This window comes from Varroa jacobsoni, unplaced genomic scaffold (assembly GCF_002532875.2).
Source record: "Varroa jacobsoni isolate VJ856 unplaced genomic scaffold, vjacob_1.0 scaffold_454, whole genome shotgun sequence".
Taxonomy (NCBI): Eukaryota; Metazoa; Arthropoda; class Arachnida; order Mesostigmata; family Varroidae; genus Varroa; species Varroa jacobsoni.
Genome location: NW_019213356.1, coordinates 341057 through 361719, shown reverse-complemented (window position 1 = coordinate 361719; position 20663 = coordinate 341057). Strand labels below are relative to the sequence as shown.

The following is a 20663-nucleotide window of genomic DNA, read 5'->3' as shown; positions in this document are numbered from 1 at the left end:
CTCGAAGATTCTGGGAAGAGGATGCGCAAGTTGAGCGTGCATTCTTTGTTCCTATCGTTGAGTAAAGAAAGAAGAAAACAGCCTGATCGTAATATCACTAATTTTTTAAGTTGATTGACAATATCTACGTAATGTAACAGAATGGCAGACCAGACAGTCTTCGTTCTTCTTGTCAGTCATCACAGAAAACGAAACAGGTGACATTTTGGTAGCGAATTCGATAGTACACATTCTAAAATTATACAAGTTACACAACAGCTCGTTTGGGCCTGATCTGATTGAACGAGCGATACAGATCGAACATGACCTAATCTCCCACGATGACGAATAAGAGGGTCGTACAACTGCTTATAGCATTTTGTTTATTATACCATTTTTCCTCGAAAATTGTTTGCTAGCAACGTATGAAACAGTAATGGAACGTGAGATGAAAAACACGCGTATGGAGGTCACTGTTAGGTGAGCTTAAAACAAAAAAAAAAAAAGGATCTGTACATCGATGCGAGTTTCGGCAAGCGAGAACCCATACAAAATGTGTGTTAGCGTTGAACAGTATGGGTCGCAGTATCATCTGAGTTAAGTCTGAATTGCTGCTGGTGGCTGTGATAATAAGCATTGAATTGAGCATGATTTTATGGGTGTTTCCCCTAAAGTGCACAACTTACGAGGGTTTCTAAAGGGTTAATCATCACCATATGTGTGTGTGTGTGTGTGTGTGTGTGTTTTTTTAATATAACTAGGATACGTGAAAAGCGATAAATGATCCAATACACGAAATATTTGTGTACAGTTTAACTTATTTTAACTGATCGACATTAGACTTGTTGTAAAATAAGCTAAAGATGTCTATATTAGTTAAAAAACAAGAAAATGATTAATCTAATCTCTTACCAGTTAGATTTATTTAGTTACAAGTTTGTTTTCTAATTGAAATTGTTATTAGTGCATTAAACTACTTTGAGTGTAACAACATTGAACTCTGCCGAAGAATCCTAGCTCATGGGTCCTAGATAGGATGGGGCCTAGAGCTTTGCGATCGCCTTCGTAAGGTGCGGCAAGGCGACCACTTAAAGAACATCTCAAAAATAACGTTGAATTGGCAATCACGTCCCGCTTAGTAATGCCATTCAGGCGGTAGAACATTCGAGTGGGTCGAATGATTGCAAGAGCCCAAAATCTAAAGTTTTTCAACAGCAGCAGCAGCAGCAGCAGCAGCAGCAACGATTTCGACTTTGGAAAAGGAGTCCAGTGCTATCATTTTATCTCGATAAGAGCAACACGAGTAGTATTTGACACAGGGAAGTGGAACCGAGGCCTAATTAGAGGACAGAGGACAAATAGTAGAGTGCCGTTATGCTCTTTATTATGGTAAATAATATTTTATCAATAATACAATTATTAGGCAGATCTGCAGCTTTTTTTTTTTTTTTTCTGTAAAAAGAATTCGCTTATCGTTGCTTTGCGTGGAAGAGCGGCAACAGGGACCGAGCCCTAAATCGGAACATTTTTAAGACGTCCATGTATATCGGTTCTAATTTGAAGTAAATTATCATTAATACCCTTTTTCGAAATAATTTTTAGGTTTTTGAAGAGTGTTTTCGAACGACCCATAGTCTCATTTTATTACCTTCCATTGGAAAATATTGCTTGTCCATTGAACAGCGGCAAATGATGTATTCTCGCACAGGTGTCGCAACTGCGTTACGGAAGTTGTTCTCTCTCTAAAAACAGACACAGTGTTTCTATATAGCTACTACTCGATGTAATAGCGACGTGCGAAAGAAGCCTACAAGTGACCCAGATCTACTTCACAGGTGAGGGATAGCTCTCCGTGACGAGCTACTCGTTATCTCGGGGCCGCTGCATGACCTTATTTACAACTGATCCCGGTGATCCGTATGGCTTATGCGGGAAGCTTAGTCCCAATTATGTAGGCATTTACTTTTAAATAAATAAGATTGTAAATTCTATGAACGTTTCTGGTTCTCTATCGCTTTCAAGCAACAATCAGTTGTAGAGTGTATATATAAATGCGGCGCCAAATACATATTATTACAGATGAAACAGATAAGATTTCCTTAAGGTCAGGTTAAAATTTGGGTATGAGAGCCTATTTCACACAGCGAGTTATAATGCATACAAAGAATCGATATACCTACTAAACGAGAGATACGAATTATGAAAATCCCAATTATGATGCAGTAGCCATTGCGTCGGAGATAGAATCGGTAAAGACTTGATAGGGACGTTATATACTACGTTATGTGTAGGACATCTACATAGAGATCCCGTGAGAAAATCCCTGCTACTAGATAATAATAGGCAATTTCCCAGAGAAAAATGTATAATTCGAGGCAACGAAATTCATGTAACGTTCCTAAAAACAGATAATGAACATGTTCGCAACAGACAAGTTGGCTTCGATATCAACAATTGTCTTGCCATTACCATTATGGCGTTATGTCCGAAGGAGAAAGTACTTCATTTCCGACTGTTGATTCATGGTCCTAAAAAAAAATACAATAGTACCACTTAGTTTCGCTGAATTATAACACTCGACCAAACTGAAATACCTTACTACTATATGGGTTTATAACTCCACAAAAAGATCTACGAGATAAAAGTTTTATAACAGTTACCCAAAAAAAGTTTCCAATTGCTAAGTGTAGTACTGCCGTTAAACATTTTTTAAGACAACTGGCCTCCAGTATAGTACGGGGCATTTTACGCCCGTTTTTGCACCTGGGTTATTTCATACATTCTTTATCTTAATAGGCGAAGATTTTTATGCTCTGCGCCGTCACGGAAATCACATCCGTTATCTCTTCAAAATAGCAAGACCTCATAATAATTATAAGTTGCTATTAGCCGGTCTGGACTATATTTAGGAATGAGTCTAGACTAAAAATGTCAAAGTTTATTACTTAGGTTGACCAACTGGACGCTGCAACCTTATTAGTATGACGAGCGGAACGTAGGACACATGTAATTCAGGCTCTTGATAAAGGTGCTTACAAAGATGACGCTTAGTCAGTCTGCTTGCCTGCCCACTTGTGGGGTCAAGCTGTTTACTTAGTACTGCTATGCAAGACTACTGAAAAGTTGTCTTACAACTTTACACTGTCCTTAAGAATAAAGACAGACCGGCTAGCTTAGTAATACTTCATTATACAATTGTCGCATATCGTCAATTTGAATATTTGAAAAAAATTTCGTTCGTCGCAGACAAGTGTCATACTTAGACTCCGTTAGGCAACTACCATCAAACTTAATACCCCCAGTATTCCAGCTCCTCGAATATGGGCCGTCGAAGAGGTGCCTCAGACGTATTGACAAAACGAGTAAATCCTCAACTTGCTATTTAATAATATGGACAAACTGTAGTCGTCTTGCATCGTCGACCCTTGGAGATTACCTCCACTGCTAATTAAACTAGTAGGACAGCTATACCGTCGCCAATATTAAATGGAATGTTTTCTTTAATATAACGATACCTGCTGCCAGTAGACCTTAGGTAAGACGATTACCAAAACAGTCGTTCAACGGCCTCAATGGCCCGAACAGCTTCGGTCGGATTCTGTTAGGCCACCGAGGTCCAACGGAAGGAGGATTTCTATTTTTCGGCCGAACGTCCACACGTGGCCCGCATTTCTGGGCTATGGTAGCTTACGTGAATCCGGTTAAATTTAGCATCCGGTCGGCAATCTGTATTCACCGAATCTTCCAGCAGCCCGTACTGAAATGATAGAACGGCCGGATGCCATTCTTTGGAACGCAGGATCGCGCTGGGTTCCCGCCGGTACCTCCTGCTGCAATTTCCCCTAAGCGTTAAAATAACTTTGGATGGAAACTATGAGAATAGCATTTACTTTTCTCTCTATCTAGAAGCCATTTTTGTCCAATAGCAGTTTCTGAGTTGCAGAAGCTCGACGAGAAACCAAAAAGTCAGATGAAATGGGTCAATAAATTAATTTTAGACTAGTTTTGCCAGAGTGTCTCGTTTTAGGGTGTCTCTTCAAAATATTTAGCATTTGCCTTTGCACAGACTTATGCAACGATTAGAGGAACACATATCCGTTTATTCGATGATCTAGTTTTCAATGCAGCTCATATCCATAAGATCGAAGCCCATTGGTAGCGCTTATTATATATACGTCGAAACCAGCTGTTTGCGATATTACAAGCAGATTCACTAATACTATCAGATGCCTCAATCTACTTTTGCGTATATTTTCCCTATACTTCCAGTATCCCAAAAAGTATCATCAATATGCCACGTTCTCAAAAATAACCTAACAGTGTCAGCTTAGAAAGGCGTAAAAAGTTAATACTTACTTTGATCCCCACAACAACAAAAAGTTATAACTCCACACAGGTTAACTTGATCCAGACGACCTTTATCCAGTTGCCTTTAGGTCAGGACTGGACTGGACGACGAGATTTGTCTGGCAACAATGTTAATACGTCGGGGTTCCTCTACACGTTGAACGAAAGCCAAGATGATTACGGCAATTGATTTTACAGATTCCCGAAGACGGCATCATCGTTTTCCATATCTAGCCAAATTTCATGTGGGCGGCTAGGAAAATTCATTTGTTAGACTAGAGGGTGAATGCGCTTAGCAGACACATTGGTTTAAATGATCGAGATCATAATGGGCATGTGAAGTAAGATTCTCGATATATATGTTCTTTATGTCCTCGAGTAGTCAAATGTTCACATCCTTTCTACAAAAGTATAGTATGTAAGTGTATTTGAATTAGTGAAAATGTCTGTTACGCAAGGACCACTGCCTAAAAAATAGTTTCGACGAATAATTAAAATTGCAATTACTGATATCAGTGGTTAGGATTTGTTAAAGAAAAGTGCGTACTTTTTGGTCCAAAGTGAGTAAGTATTTCGAAGATTTAACTTACATGGCGCGGCTTCAGAACTATGTAAAGTTGTTGCGACAACTACCTATCCCAGTGAAATGAAACGCTGCTCATTTTCACGTACTGTCCAATAGAATTCTTTGGTAGAAGCTGACAAACTACCAGTTTTAAATCTACACTCAAAATTTCCGTCAACAGCACCCCTCGATTTAAATTTACGAATAATTGTTGCTGAGTAGGAAGTACCAAATTCTGGTGACTTGTTTCTTTCATTGCCATTGCACATCACGAAGCCTATATATAGTAAGGCGCGCACCTGTCAGGCTGAGGGAAAAAGCCAGGACTGATATAACTTATCTGTTGCGATTAGAAACTATCTCGTCTGCCCTTATTTGCTACGCACAGTCCTGCAATCCTTCTATCTAACCGGACGTTACCTGGGTAAATGAGCAGCCCTTGGCGTCATATACCTAGTATACGCCTATGCAAAGTTTGCTGTACATTTCATCTGTTTTTCAAAATATAATTTCTGTGTATATATATATATATATATATATGTATATGTAAAATTCTATCTGGAGTTTTCAGCTTTTACGACCACAAACTTTCACTTTATTGGCCTGGATGTAAGGTCCTCATTGAATACAACCATAAGAGCTATATGGTCTTACATTGCCGCAAATGATACCGAAATCCGTATACTACTGCACCTTGCGGCGATATGATGTACCTTGAAAGCTACACCGTTATAGAACGTTGCTTCGCTTCAGGGAGAAAACTATTTAAGAACATTTCTTGAGCATAAAATCTGCGTAGTCGTCGACAGACATTGTGCTCTAGATATAGCCATACTTGGGAGGCAAAAATCATTATTTTATATGGCAATTAGTAGAATTTATCTGTACGGAATTCATCTTTATCGCTGTTCCCGTTTTTCTGACCACGTTCTAATTTAGCAGGTATTACGTTGAATTTCACTGGTAGTATTTAAATTTTAGCCATATGTCTAACGTAACATGCGCGTTTCAGTAAGCGAACGGTTACCTTACGCACGATGCGTGTCACCACTTAGATGGGCAGATATCCTTATTTGCACCTTACCTTTTTTTTTTTTCAACCAGTTTATAACTAAGGCAAATATTTTATAGTTATTCAATCTATAGGTATTTCTCAGGTACCTGCTGAACAATGGTTCAATCGTAAGGTGCTAGAGAGCGCATACAACTAGTACTAGTAGTAGCTAGTAGATACATATTGCATTAACAGAAACTGCTCGCCATATTAGGCCCTTTTTGCTCTTATTGTAGAACGCACAGTTGAACTTAACAGACATGAAGAAACGTACCACCAAAAACTTTGTTCGTGGACTTAGAGCGCGTGTGTTGATTATTGAGACGCTTAAGGCTTCTGAAAGTTCTTCGAGCGTCGAAAACCTGCACCTTACCTTACTACCTGCTTGTTGTTACTACCACTTTTAAAATAGGACAAAATTGCAAATTTTGGTGCTTGAGAGAGAACAGTGTTTTACGAAAACGCAATATACAGTTCCTTAGAAAATATCCTTCTATTACTGTCGTTGACTGTAACATCTTCACATGACTCACAAGTAGCTGCAGGTTCAAATGTTCAAAGATGCCATATATTAGTTGGATTGTTTTTTTTTTTTCGTGGAAGAAAAGGAAATTAATCAATAGTAGGAAATAAGTAATTAAATATAATAACAGTTATGTTTTGGAAGCAATTACATCTTTTACAAACCATTACTTTCCTTTATGACGTCTCTATAACATCGCAACAGAGGTCGGATTCGCCTACAAATGGTCAAAATATACATTTTTGGTGACTCAGTATCTAGGCCGTGGCGAATGCTTGTGCATAATAGATCTTGATCTGTATCCTTCGCAGATTTGCTCTATCTGTATAGCAACGCTACGGCTGGCCGTATACAGCATTACGTCTATCAGGTCACTATGTCCCGATTGATGTTATTTGTCCTAAACGAAGACATGACAACTTCTGCTTTGGTGCGAGTTCCTAGAGCTCCTTGTTGCTACCCCTGTACATCGAATCCCGGCGTGGACGCATATGCATTGGTCGTAGATCGATTAGGGAAGAAGCAATCCTTTCACGCAAAGTCAAAGAAACTAGACGGGGCCCTATCGGATTTGCAGGACGGACAGCTCTCGGAAGTTTGCCCCCTCCTGAAAGCGGCCTTTATTGAAGTGCAGCACGTTTCACATAGTTTCCAGTAAAATCCTCATTCTTTCCCTAACCTCAGTCGACGCAACCACCAACCAGTTAGTTGCATGGTGATAAGGTGGTTCTTCGTTTGCCAGTTCCTCAATATTCTGTTTTACCGACTTTTCTCTTGTGGGAACTCGGCGACCCTCTCCTAACGCGAGGATTCCCTCGCCAAACGATGTGGCCTGCAAAACATAGAGGGCGCCCCGCGTGGCTCCTATAAAGGAGCGCAAGCGATAAATTCACAAACTATAAACAAGCTTCGTTCGTTCAACGATTGTGTAGTTCTCTCTGGGTGACCGAAGTTTTGGTCCGCCGGTGCTCCATCTTGCACTGCTTTCTCTGTTTGCTTCTAAATAAAGCTGCCGTTGATACGTGTTGTGTCTCTTAATGGTGCATCACCTTGTACAAGTAGAAGATCAAAGAACTCCTCGTCAAAGGTATGATTACCAGAGACATTTTGGCATATACTAACTTCTTTTTCTACTAGGCAAAAAAACCGGAAAGATAATTGTTTAAGTTAACTTTTAAATTCCAGTACCTGGTTCCTAACTAAAATAAACTAAATTAAAGAATTCTCTAATGAACAGTCTAATCGGGCTCAATAGTTATTCAGTGTATATAAGTGTAAGGCTGTTGGATATACAGAGCACTATGTTTGTAATAACAATCTGGAAAAATGCCAGCCTTATTATGCATGTGACTGAAAATGGAGTTTGTTGACAAGAGCTAATTCAATATGTTGGACGACAAAGTTTGCCGATTTGATTTTACTGACGGAAGATCTTCACTGATAAATGATGCATTTAAGTATCGACACAAGTGCTTAATAGACTGCGTTATTTTTTTTTGAGTCCTCATGGTTATTGTGTTAAAAAGAACGTTTTTGGATACTGAAGAACGGGTCGGTAATATGCACCAGCTTATCTAACTATTTGAAAAGCCACACGGTTTACAATTTACTTGAAAAAATCATTATGAAAAGTAGATAGCTTACTGTAGTTGGAGGCGTTTATGTTTAAGTTAGGATGATAAATATTCATAGAAAGTTTGAGATCGACTTGGAGTGATTGCCAGTCTCGTTGACGGGGTCTTAGTAGGGTGAATGACTGCCTAGCTCAAATGTCTTACATCGCAGATATTTCTAAAGGTGTGGATTATGGCGTTATTCGCCCACGATGTTTTAGGCGTAAGGTAGAGTATAGCCGCATTTTCTACTTGGCTAGAACATACTATGCCAAAAAACTTTGTGTGGGGCAGTTTTAGTTTCATGACCTCTAATTAATAGTCGTTATATTTATCCTTTGCCTACTCATAAGAAAAGGAATAAGCGACTAACCAGTGAAAATGCCGCAGAAGCTGGATTCACCGCTCCGAACGGTCGAAACAGACGAGTCTCCGCTCGTCAGCGTGCGCGACCGGTTCACGCTCGTCGTATTCGGAGCCCCGAAAGTTGGTAAGCGCGGAATCAGCTGCTGACACTGCTATGTCCAGTTTGCTATGATTGGACTCGTTAAGCGAACCTTACCTCTCTGTTGCTAGGTTTCCGTTATATGATATTTTATGGCACTAGGTAAAAATGGGGCTAACGACAACGTGGTACTATTTTTTAAAGAGGACGATACTGGGAGTTTCGAGAGCACTGAACTAATCGTTAGATTCTCTTGAATCATTTTGCAACCTTTAGAAAAATAAAGGCAGAATTTTCCATTGATTTGTTTGTCTTAGACTGAAAAGGAGTTCAAACCGTTAATATCTCCAACGAATGTATTTTGTATGAGCACTTATGTAATGACCGTTTGGATACGTTAATTTCGAAAGGTTTCGGTTCTTAGCAGCGACTGAGGTAGGTGTGTACGAATAATATCTCAGAGCTTGATATAAACGTTACTGTTTCGAGCGTTGTAGTTCAAGCCATCCATGGCAATTACTGGTTTTGGCCTTCCAAACGTACGTTGACCACCAAGCAAGTCTTCAATCTCGTGCTGAAGCCAAAGATGAATCAACAAGAAGTATTTTCTAAACGTAGAATCTTTATGAAGTGCCCCTTCTCCTTTGATCAAACGCGATCTAAGATTGACCTTCCCATGCTGTAACATGTAGAAGTGTTTGGAAGCAAGCAAATTTAAATACCAGGGAATTTTGTATGTGCCTGAGTCAACGTTAACAGGCTAGCAATTGATATGAAATTGTTTCTACGTCGGAAGTTTCGTATGCCCTACGGTGAGCCGACACTATTCAGACTGCGCAAAAAAGTGTACTACTAACTAATGCAACATAAATGGTATTGACAAGTGTAGCATAATTTATTCGCTTATACCGTTTTTTGTTCGATTTTTCTAAAATCGTGCCAGGTAAGACAACTATCGTCCAACAGTTTCTATATGGATCAGCGCCTGAGAAATATACTGCAACAATAGAGGAATTCCATCAAGGCGAAATGGAATTCGATGGCACTTCAGTAATGCTGGACATTATCGACACCTCAGGAGCTATGGAGTTCCCCGCTCAGCAGCAACTCAATATGCAGAAAGGTCAGATATGTTATTTGCGCTATTTCATCGAGGGAAACGAGTGGAAGGCCTCGCATTGGCCAGTTATTTGGTCCAAGGCCTTTTCTAGCATAAGGATTTATTGTTACGTTGCAGTTTATCCATTATCCGCTGGCGTACGCCTATATGACTACAAGCTAGAAGTATAACGGCGTCTTCAATTCAGTTTGGCCAAAACACATTAGCACATTATAGCGTACATTCACATTCACATTAGACTTAAATACATATTCGCACACTTGTCACGTGTGAACATAGGAGATAAAGCCTCTTTTAGCTGAAATGAGAAGAAGCCCTTTCAAAATAGTTCTCATCTCAAAATGACATCGGTGTACGTTTTTCGATTAGAACGCGGCAATGATTCAAAAGCCATAACCTCACAATAAATACCACAGTCTTCTCTATTTCCCCGCTCTAAATGTTGGAAATTTAATGATTAGAAAATCAAGGAAACAAAATTATTCTACGGGGTCTTCTTTGGTCGCACGTGTAGACTCGAACCTCCATCTATCTCAATTAGTTTTGGCAGAATTCACCAACAGCCAGTTTCCTACAGCCGTAAAATTCAAGTAGGCACGTTTTCATACGATTTTTACAGCGTCGCTGTTTTGTTCAAGCTACTTCTACAGTGAACGACGTTTGTGAAGTACAAGTTACCCCCTAGGTGTTTTGATGATATATCAAAAGCTTCAGTGCTTACAAGCATATATGTGGCGCGTATGCAAAATGGAAAAGGTTTCCGCCTATCAATTTGGGCTTTGTCTTGTGTCTAAGTATAGTCCTATAGAATGTCCCTCGATTCACATTGCTCCATTGAGAAGTATCCCCGAAGTATGAAGTAAGTTTATTTATACTACAATATCTACTATTATATTTATAACGCTATAATATGCGACTGGTCGTTTCTCTTTTTGCCACCGTCCTCTGCTGAGTTCTTCGAGTGTAGTAGATGTACATTCACTCCGAATTTCTTATACACAAAAGGCGTGGCATCTGATGTGTGTCACATTGAAACTGTCTGGAATACTCTGGTTAATGCTTTGCTTGTATGCACCGTCAGTAAAATAGAGAAAAGGGATACGTGCAGACACGGTTACTCCTGTCGTTAACTGATCTATACTTTATAGGCATATGCTCCTTTCGTCGATTGACTGAGACACTCAAATAGAGAGAAGCTTACTACAGGTGTATCTGTTTTCGAACCCAGCCCAGGAGAACCAGTCTAGTATTACTCGATACATTCTATACGGATGGGCAAAAGACTCGAATGGTACCTTATTTTCTTAGCTCGCGGCAAAGAACTGTGTACAACGTTCCAGCTTGGAATCGTCATAGACTCTAAGCTATGTTCTTTTAGATAATGCTGATCAAGATTTAGCTGCGTTTACATTATTTCAGAGAACGAAATAGGCTTTCGTTCTAGATATATTTAAATATAGCATTTAATGCCCTAACAAAGGGTCTAAAGAATCTCACAGGTGAAACAGTTCTCGTGCATTTACATCGAATCGAATGAAGGTAACGGCTTGCACAGGAGTGTAAAGTTGTATATCTTTTAACTGAAACTGCAAGAAGCGTGCAAATATTAGAAATAATGTTATTTCCTTTTTTTGGACGTTTTCAAGTTAAGTAAAAGAGTTGATGGCATAGTGTATGGTTTTGCTTGCCACGCTCTTAAATATAGATATATACAGTATATTTTTTTAATTCTTACAGCGGACGCCTTCCTTTTGGTGTTCTCGTACAACAACCGAGATTCATTCGAGCAGATCTGTCAGCTACGAGAATCGATATTGAAGTTGAACCGAAAAGAGCCTAAGATGGTCGTAGTCGGAAATAAAGGTGACCTGCTCGAAGAGTCCCCGGAGCGATGCGCTATCACCCGTGAGCTCGCCGAGTCCCTTGCTGTTCTCGACTGGGAGGTACGCACAAAGATGTTCTGCTTATACACTACTCTGCCTGCTCCCTATCCCCATTATCCCTATTCATTTTGAGAACTCCAATCACACCACCTCCGACTTCAGAAATCTACTTATAGCACAAAATGTTAGGTACGAATTCGTGAATTCTTATAAGAACTGAATGAGATCACAAGAAGAAAATATAAACCTCAAACACCCTTTGCGAGAGGTGCCAATACGGTTAACAGTATTTTCGTTTGATACAAAAGACCCAGTTTGCACTGAGCTAGCTAGATCATTTCTAGTAAGGTGAAGTCACTGTAAAACTAAAAACTAGATCTTCCTAAAATTGTTGTTTTCATTCCGTCTTTAATTTTGACCAAAATTCATTCTCTCTCTACTTACTGGTACTTATTTTCTGCTTCTAAATAACCCCAGGCCAGCGGGTCTTTCGAAGCCAAGTCAGGACTGAAGACATTTGGGGCTCGCCAAGTCAACAGGATACGTAGATTGATTGTTTTAACCCTTTCCTAGGAATTAGTTAGTTTCCATACTAGCAACTGGACAGCATAAACTCTGAGATGCTCTGAGACACACTTGAGTATCTGATTATTTTTGTAACATCTCACTATTGAAACGTAGTGTTTAAAGCGTAATTTTCCAACCTGACAGGTTGGATTCGTACATTGCTGGGCTCGTGAAAACCGTTGCATCGTGGATATATTTAATCGGCTGTTAACACTTTGCGGGGTGCCTTACGAGCTACCCGAGAAGCCTAAGAAGTCAAAACAACGCAAGAGTTCGATACCGACTTTCGTCGCGAGTCCTTCTGATCCGAAGATCGCTGGCCGTAGACACAACTCTTGTAACATCTCCTAATCAAAATTAACCTATATGAATTCGTTACGCTCTGGATTCGTCGAGATACTCTCATACACAATCTGTGCTGACGGCTAACCTTACATCATGCGCCAGCCCGATGTTCCGACGATTCGTCCTAGTCTTAAAGTCAAGAGGCTAGCCGTCTCTAATAAGGAACATTTAGAAAAGATCCAGTGACGCTGTGAATGGAACATTATACCGCCCAAGGCGGTTTTCATAGGCAAAATTTAAGGCCGACGGAGCTTTGTCTGTGTTCCGTGCGGCAAAATGGGACAGCTGTATTGATGTGTGACCACGGAAATGTAAGCGTATTTAGGAAAACACTAAGAAGGACTATGGACTAAAAATAGACACGATCCACTGGCCCTATAGTCCATCATTGAAGGTCTGTCACTACCAGAAAATGACTTTTATTAGTCACGCCTTTAATATTGTAAGACGAGAAAGTCTATACTAATGGTGGCCGTGAATAGCCAGGCTACTTTGCCAAAAATACAAAAAAGAGGCCTTCAGCACATATATGTACACCTTTATTAAATAATTTATTCAATTGCATCGTATTTGAATATTACGCATCTGCCTGCTGATATTTTTGTATTTGTTTTAAGCGCACACTTTTTTGAAGGTTTTTTATTTACAATTCTAATTAACAAATGGCCTGATTCGAAATATTCTGTAGTGCCACATATTGTCGGTTCGTTTTTCACTTATGTTCGAACGTAATGGAAATAACAAAAATGTATTTTTTTAGACCTGAGCTTTTCTGTTTGAGGCCATTTAAGGCGTATACCAAACAATAGATCGGATTGTAGTAGATACTCTGTGATTAGTGGCTCTTGATATAGCAGGTACAAACTAGTAGCTGATTAGATGTCTAATTGAGATAGAACTGATGCACTTGGTACTTCTCAGCCACGTGTATCCACTGCCGTTCAATGCCATAAAATAGACTGTATATTAATATATAAAAACCTCAACACTTTATATATCTAGGAAAATATATTGTAAAGCCATCATACTGAAGAAATTAAAGCCCCTGACGCTCGTTCAGCACGGTAAACAAGCTGGTTCTTCGGTCGGGTTTCAAAAAAAGTCTACGAAGCGCAGCTTAATATATGCGTACATGCTTTTAATTAATCAGGTGCAGATCGACTATGTCAAACGGAAAAAAGGTGACAGGGGAGCATTTGTCGGTACACATTTGCATTGTGATGCACCGCGTGTGATGTAACAAAATGTGATGATCTCTATATATATATATATGTGTGTGTGTGTCTCTGTGCCTGTGGTTGGATATGTATAGAGAGAGAGAGAGAGAGAGAAAGAGAGAGAGAGAGAGAGAGGAAGAACATACTATATTGACATACATTTATTGTCCTATCCGGCCAAAAGTACTCACTGAATAATATACGCAAAAAACTCTAATGTGTAAAATATAGTGTTAAATTGTAGATCAGTTGTGACAATAAAGAAGAACAATTTACTGGTGATACTAAATCAGGATGTCGATCCACTCACAGCAAATGCTGTATGGGCAAATACGAGAGATGTAAAATAAGTGATTTTTTTGCGTTAATATAAATAAATCTGGGATTGGCTGTCTTCACGGCGTAAGTATTACCTACGGTAATCTCTGGATGTGAATGTCATTACGCGAGGATAAAGTGCTGTTTGTTAATTCAATGAGAACCAAGGTGAAATCATAAAGGTAGCGGCCATGATGGCGATACTAAAGCGAATAGGCTGCCTGCTTGGTAAGATCCAGCAGTTTCTTTTTACTGGTATCGAAACTACGCGTGGTCGCATAACAGTACATCACTATCATCACAGATTGACCAAAATTCATTATACTAAGTAAGCTAGCACCGAAGGCACTGACAAAGAAAAAGACGGTACGATCAGCTAGAGCGAATCAGATAGGAAGTATATACCGATAAATTGAATGAGCGGATTCAAAAGAAGCAGATCAAATAAAGCACGGATTTCTAATTATTATATACCGATATACTGTCGCTAGTTCATAAAATATGCTTGTATTTTTATAAGTTTACAATAGAGTTAATAAAACAATTGCGTTTGCATACGACATATACTTGGTCTTCTATTAGCTATAACTTTGCTACCTACTTTGGTTTGAAAGGAAAATCTTACAATCATTACCGTGCCCAAATAGAATAGGATGGGTTAACTTATATATATATATATATAATTAATTAGCAGCTCAGTAAGGCCATGTTCATTTTCATTTATGACTGGCAAAGCTTTAGTAGAACAAAAATCAATAAATCTCTCCGTCATTATTCGAAATACACGCACATACTTGCTTTAACTCTGTCGGCTACAATTCTGCTATAATTCTCAATCGGCTTTTAACAGTTCACTCTGCTTTTAGCACGTGGGGCCGTTACGGTTTCTGTTTCCATCGAATGACAGACCATGAACCTTTCTCTCTTCCTTGCTAAACCATTAGCGCTTTTCGAAGTGATACAGAAGCCAGACAGAGTCTGGCTTGTGTATCATAATCTCCATGTCAAGGCGTGTTTTGTCATGGTCTTGATTTTCCTACTTTTCCTGTGTACATTATAGATTCATTTTGCGATTTCGATCATTCTTTAATGTCGGCTAGCTGACTCGCTGCTTTCTCCGCTCTAAGCTTCGTATTGATCTAAAGGGCGCTTGAAATCCAGCCACAAGCTATGGCCCATCCACTGCTAATCGTGCCTAGTTCTGGCCGCATCATGGGAACGGTTTCAGCCATACGACTCTTTCATTGCGCTGCAGCGGCTTCTGCGCGCTCTGCGACCACTTTTCGGCTAGCACTTTGTCCTTGTATCTAGGTTAGCTCCTCTGAGAAGTCGACGTTCGAATCTCATTGCTTTTCTCGCTGAGCCAGCTTCTTCCTGGTTTCTCCTTTCAAGCCAAGGTGGAGATTTCCACTGAATGAAAAAAAAACCCATCCGAGAATTTTCCTCTTCCCTTGCGTTTGATGCAGAACTGTATCCTCGCGCATACTGAAGCCGTCTGTATTGCTTGTACCAACTGTGATTATTCTGTCAAGTTGACAACAGCAGCATGGACAATTAGACCCAAGCTGAATTGCTTGTACAGCATAGTAGCTGGGTTACGTGTTGAGTAAGCTATTTAATATTACGAGTGAAAGAGTCATTAAGGTAAGATGCCTCTTAAAGTTTCACAATTACGTATAGTAAAGTCGCTTTATATTTATAGGTGCACACAATGTCTTAGGGTTTACGATAAAAGACGTTGCCTTGAAACTCGAACGACCCTTTACAAACATTTATCTGTTTATTATGTAATTAGTAAGCATAGAATAGTTCAATGTTCTATAAAATTGCAACAAGCATCATCCATGTATGACCTTCTTAGTCGACATCTACGACGCTATTTTTCCTAGCATGAGTACTTACCTTTAAATTACGTTATATAGCCATCAAAAACACGCATAGGTATAGCACAAGCGAACAGACCTTTTGGAAAAACAGCATTAAACAACAAAGCAATAACCGCTACGAAAGTTGTATCGTGATAAGGCGCTTGGCTACACACAGCTTTGAGCTTATTATGAATCGGATTATAAGCTTTCACGACTGTGCAGTGCCAACGCGTTTGCCCACCATTCCAGAGTACTTTTAGATGCTTTATGTTTGGATCTAGTTGTAGGAAAATCCGTGCAATGAAAAAGGCGATGAACCTATTAATTTTACGTCTATTCAATCCCTCCAGATTGCTCGTATTTAGCTATGACAGAGGTTTGAAGCAATACTACGCAGCGGTATCGAGGTCTATCATAGAAGAACTAGCTTGGAGGCACCTACAAGGATAAGTTCAGATTACGCTAAAAAGCTCTCCTTCATACAACTTGCTCATAGACTACAGGGGAAATTTGTACGAAGCTTGACACTATAAACAGAAAATAGTTCTCAGTATATCGAGAGAAAATTATAGTGTGCCAGTGACAATCCTATTTTTTTTTATGATTTAAATTCCTTAAATTCGAATCTGTTCTCTATAAATTGTTTTTTTCACTCATATACACAACAACATGGATAGCCGTGCTAGCAAAAGCTTTACTACCTCAATCACGGAACCAACGGAGTCACTTTCCTTACAGCAGCGGCGTATTCATGTCATGTACGAAAAGCGCGTGTCCCTGATCTGCAAACGTAACAGAGTATAAACTTTTTGCTTTGCGGAAGCAAGGATCTCCCTTTTTGTGCCTCTGCATCGATCTGCAGTTCAATAGGGAAGCGATCTCAATCGACAACGGCAGCAGGCTGCTTGTCGTCTTTACAGTTAACTAACGCGGCTACTTCAGACAGCTCAACCAAATAATGATTGAGATCGTAACTCAGTGCGCTATCCGCGTCAGCGGTCAGGCCATAGGGCTCACAGCTATCTAGATACCTCGACCTCAATCGCTAACGGAATGAAGGCGTCTCTAGCCTCGTAAAGAAGATAACGTAACCGACACACGTAGTCTCCTGTTCTCCTTCGATGCCCCGTCCGTTGCGTATGAGATCCGTTTTTTGCCGCATTTCTTCTCCATGCAATCCACTCGTTCTTCGGACCCAATCGTAATGGACATCCAAGCATCGCTACATTAATAAACTTACGCATGATGCCCTCTAAAACATGAAGTGGGGCGGCATCCCGCCAGAACTCGGATGTCCGTTATGTAGCTTAAAGTCAAGAATTCACGGCTATGACGACGCCAGGGAAAAAGTTTTAAAAGTTTCGTTGTGTCATCGGGGACGATATAGCGCCTGATCTATAGAAAACTGACACCCAAATCCAGGACAATGTGCGCATTTCTCACCGAGTGAATTCTTCAAACTATTTGTTGCCCGAGCATTTTCTCACGCAGATCGAAGCGAAGACCCGTAGAAGACGTACAGCAAGATTATGAACATTTTGAACAGAACTGGTGAAGATGCTGTGACCTGCAGGTATGTTTTTAAATATTCGAATGAGTATAGAATGGTCGCAATCGCATACGTAACCAGAGCGCAAGTTTTAATTATATTTGTTCAATCAAATGGAATTTAATAATAATGCGCCAAAAAGCGTAGGGTTGAAGGCGTTTGATTGATGCTACAATTCGATTTCGAAGGTCGGACCCCTTGATGGGCATGTCAATTGCATGCGCCATTGAGCAGAAACCGCAAGAGCGAAAACCTTGGCACGGTTTGTAATAAAGCGTAAAGTGTGTCGAAAAATGTCTGGAAGGCCGATAGCGACTAAGTAGAACCTTTATTACAACAAACGAGGCAAAAGTACCTAGTTAAAGCAAGCACAGCCAGCCATCTTTTACGAGGTAAAATAAATACCATGCTACTGAATAGGTGCGTATATACAGACATAACGTAGATAGTCTGATGATGATACTATTACTATGATATAAGGAAGTCTTTATTTCTTTAGCCAACGGTAAGCTATTTAGCTCAAAAGAGAAACTCTTCAAGCTATATGAAGACGTAATTGATAGAAACCGTGAGATTAGTGAGAGCTTCGTGATCAGGAACAGATCGTCAGAGAAAAGCCGAACTTGGACTCGCGTTGACCTGGAATATTGCTCTCTGACGAAGCTAGAATTTCAGCATAGTTATTAAATCTGTTAAAATGTATGCTTTGAACTTTAACACGTATTAAATTCCGTTTAATACAACTTCGCGAGTACACAAAAAGCCGATCGTACACGGTGCAAAATTTCACTCTCTACTGTCGAAAGCTGTATCCCGCATTTAAACTACAAAAATATATTATACATACTAATAAGAAACTGAAATTCAATAACTAGCTTCATGCTGAGACAGGCGATACGTTGGCGGTGAAAGGTCCTCGAATCGAAATCCTAATTTATACCGATTAACAAGCTGAAAACAGCACTCATTTTTATAGTAAACTGCAGAAAACCCAGCATTTGATCGAAAATCACTGGGTGCACAGCTAGTCTGCCAATGACCGTTCGTCGACTTTTTTTTTGTTAACATCTAAATAGGTGAGCTATGTTCTGCAAACAGAATATATCGCTTTCTAAATAGAACAAAACAGGTTCTGTTCGAATCCCTGACACGGTACTCCGCTCAACATGTCAAGCAAGGTGAGGGGTTATATAGAGCGAATATATCGTGCCATTAAACAGTCCAAGAGCCTATGTAAAAACTATATAGTTTCATCTGCAGCTGTTGGTGCTGCTCGCGGTAAATATCTACTCGTCTCGCTCAAACGGCTGGAGACGTATGGTATCTAGTCTCACTATATCTATTTGTTCTCTCTAAGTAACATCTCTATTTGAAAGGTTGTAAACTATCTATAATCCCAAACATACATCTCGATACCATCGCACTCAGATACGGGACAAGTTCTACTTGAAGAAGGTAATTGTCAGTGAGGTATAATCTAGGCACAAAGTAAACACGACTATCTCCAGATACAGAGAGACAGAAAAATAGCAACCGGAGAAGTTATGCTTTTAATAGACGTTGAACTGTACACAGTTTATTTATAAATTAAATAAAAACGTCGACAAAAGGGACTAAAAATATTGCCGACATTATTCAAGACTTTTTTCGTCTGTAGATAAAAGTATTACGTGAAGGGATTCGATCGTCTCCTTTGCGGAAAACCCTTACCTACATTCGCGTCTTAGGTCCATTCGTATTCTGACAATGGCTGTACCGCCGGACAGGAGGATGCTCATCATTTTCTTGAGGAACTTATTAAAACGACCAACTCAGATAAGTAGATATACACTATGTGAGCGCTAACAGGTGCGAACTATGTGTTGTATGACATTACTGGCTAAGTAACGTTAGATATTGGTTCAGATAATCAAGGTAACAGAGTATATACAAGCTGATCTACATTATTACATACGTGAGTCAAAATAACGAAATATTTCTGCAAGGTAATATATATATACATCAGTCATACCTCTTCGTATGTGCGCCGCAATGGATGACGAACTAATTATATAAACACTTTCTATTTATGTTCAATTCATTACTAAATATAATTAATTACGCACAAAATTACGCAAACTTTACGTTGGCATCGTATTTTCAATATTTGCTCAATTCAATACGATGCTGCTGTATTTTATTAAATGCAAAAATGCTCAGAGACTCAGTTAGCTCGTATGCTTATTATGGTACATGTATGTACCACAGATCAGAGCATGGCCGATATTCCGTAGCTTATATTTAAATAAGATATTTGGTAGCCATTGCCTTGGGGGTCTCAACTTTCTAATTACGACTGTCGATTTCTACCGCAACTTATAGCTAGCTATCTTAATTTAATAGAACGTAGACCTCCATAAGAGCTAGTGCTAGGTTTTTCTAGCGTTGACTATGCCAAATAGTGTACGGACTTACGAAACGTTAAGGCCTTGTTGAGATTTTTTTGACTTTTAGCAGATGAATGTTAAAAGTAATGCTGTATTCCTATTATTGTAAGGTAAAACTTTTTTTGGTTGAAATAGCGATGATCTCTAAATCTTTGCACCAGTATGTGGCTGGCCTACATTAATGTAAGGCCGACTGTCTAGCAGACCTACCTAGCAGAATAACCTTAATTGTACTTGTGCAGTAAATCGATGATTTTGTGCAGACAGCCGGACACGCGTCCTGGTACAGGGACATACTTATGAAAAAAAATCGCTCCTAACCTATACGCTTATTCTATGTTAATAAACTTTTACCTCTAAGTGCTAAAATCCGCTGTCTCGATTCGTACAAAGGACAACGAAATATACTACTGGAAATAAACAGGTCGCACACGGGCACTATTGTAAATAATCATAGCTAAATAGCGTTCTTTGCGTATTACGGTGTCGTTTCACCGATGCTTTCAAGCACGAGCAAGACCAACTACATCGAGCAGTGAACATATGATTGTAATGCATTACTCGACCATCCATGGACATCCTACACTTACAGGGCTTTTTCGGGATGCAGGATCTCCTTTCTCTTTGGATTTTGTAACTCCCGCTTTGATTGCCGAGCGCAAGAGTTAAGCATCGGCTCGGCCTGACCAGCCAGTGTTGACCGCTTTCAGTCCGATTTCCAGTCTACCTTTCAGCTTGATCTCTACTTCAGCTGCCTGATTTGCCAGCTAACGTAAATACCTTTCGAAATTAAAAAGTATCATTGTGGTTATTTTATATTTTTCTCTGCACTCGAGCATACTGT

At 39.6% G+C, this 20663-nt stretch overlaps 1 protein-coding gene across 1 annotated transcript; it reads left to right on the top strand.

The window, feature by feature from the left end:
- The first annotated feature begins 7385 nt into the window (after nt 1–7385).
- On the top strand, nt 7386–14538 carry LOC111260587 (ras-related protein Rap-2b). Its single transcript, XM_022833465.2, has 5 exons — nt 7386–7555; nt 8435–8571; nt 9470–9649; nt 11384–11589; nt 12241–14538. The coding sequence occupies exons 2-5, from the start codon at nt 8463–8465 to the stop codon at nt 12445–12447; spliced, it is 702 nt and encodes a 233-aa protein (XP_022689200.1). The 5' UTR covers nt 7386–7555; nt 8435–8462; the 3' UTR covers nt 12448–14538.
- Nucleotides 14539–20663: the final 6125 nt, after the last annotated feature.

Coding starts and splice junctions, on each gene's coding strand:
- LOC111260587 (XM_022833465.2), top strand. CDS start 8,463: ATGCCGCAGAAGCTGGATTCACCGCTCCGAACGGTCGAAACAGACGAG. Junction 9,650..11,383: donor GCAACTCAATATGCAGAAAG/GTCAGATATGTT, acceptor TAATTCTTACAG/CGGACGCCTTCCTTTTGGTG. Junction 11,590..12,240: donor TTGCTGTTCTCGACTGGGAG/GTACGCACAAAG, acceptor CCAACCTGACAG/GTTGGATTCGTACATTGCTG.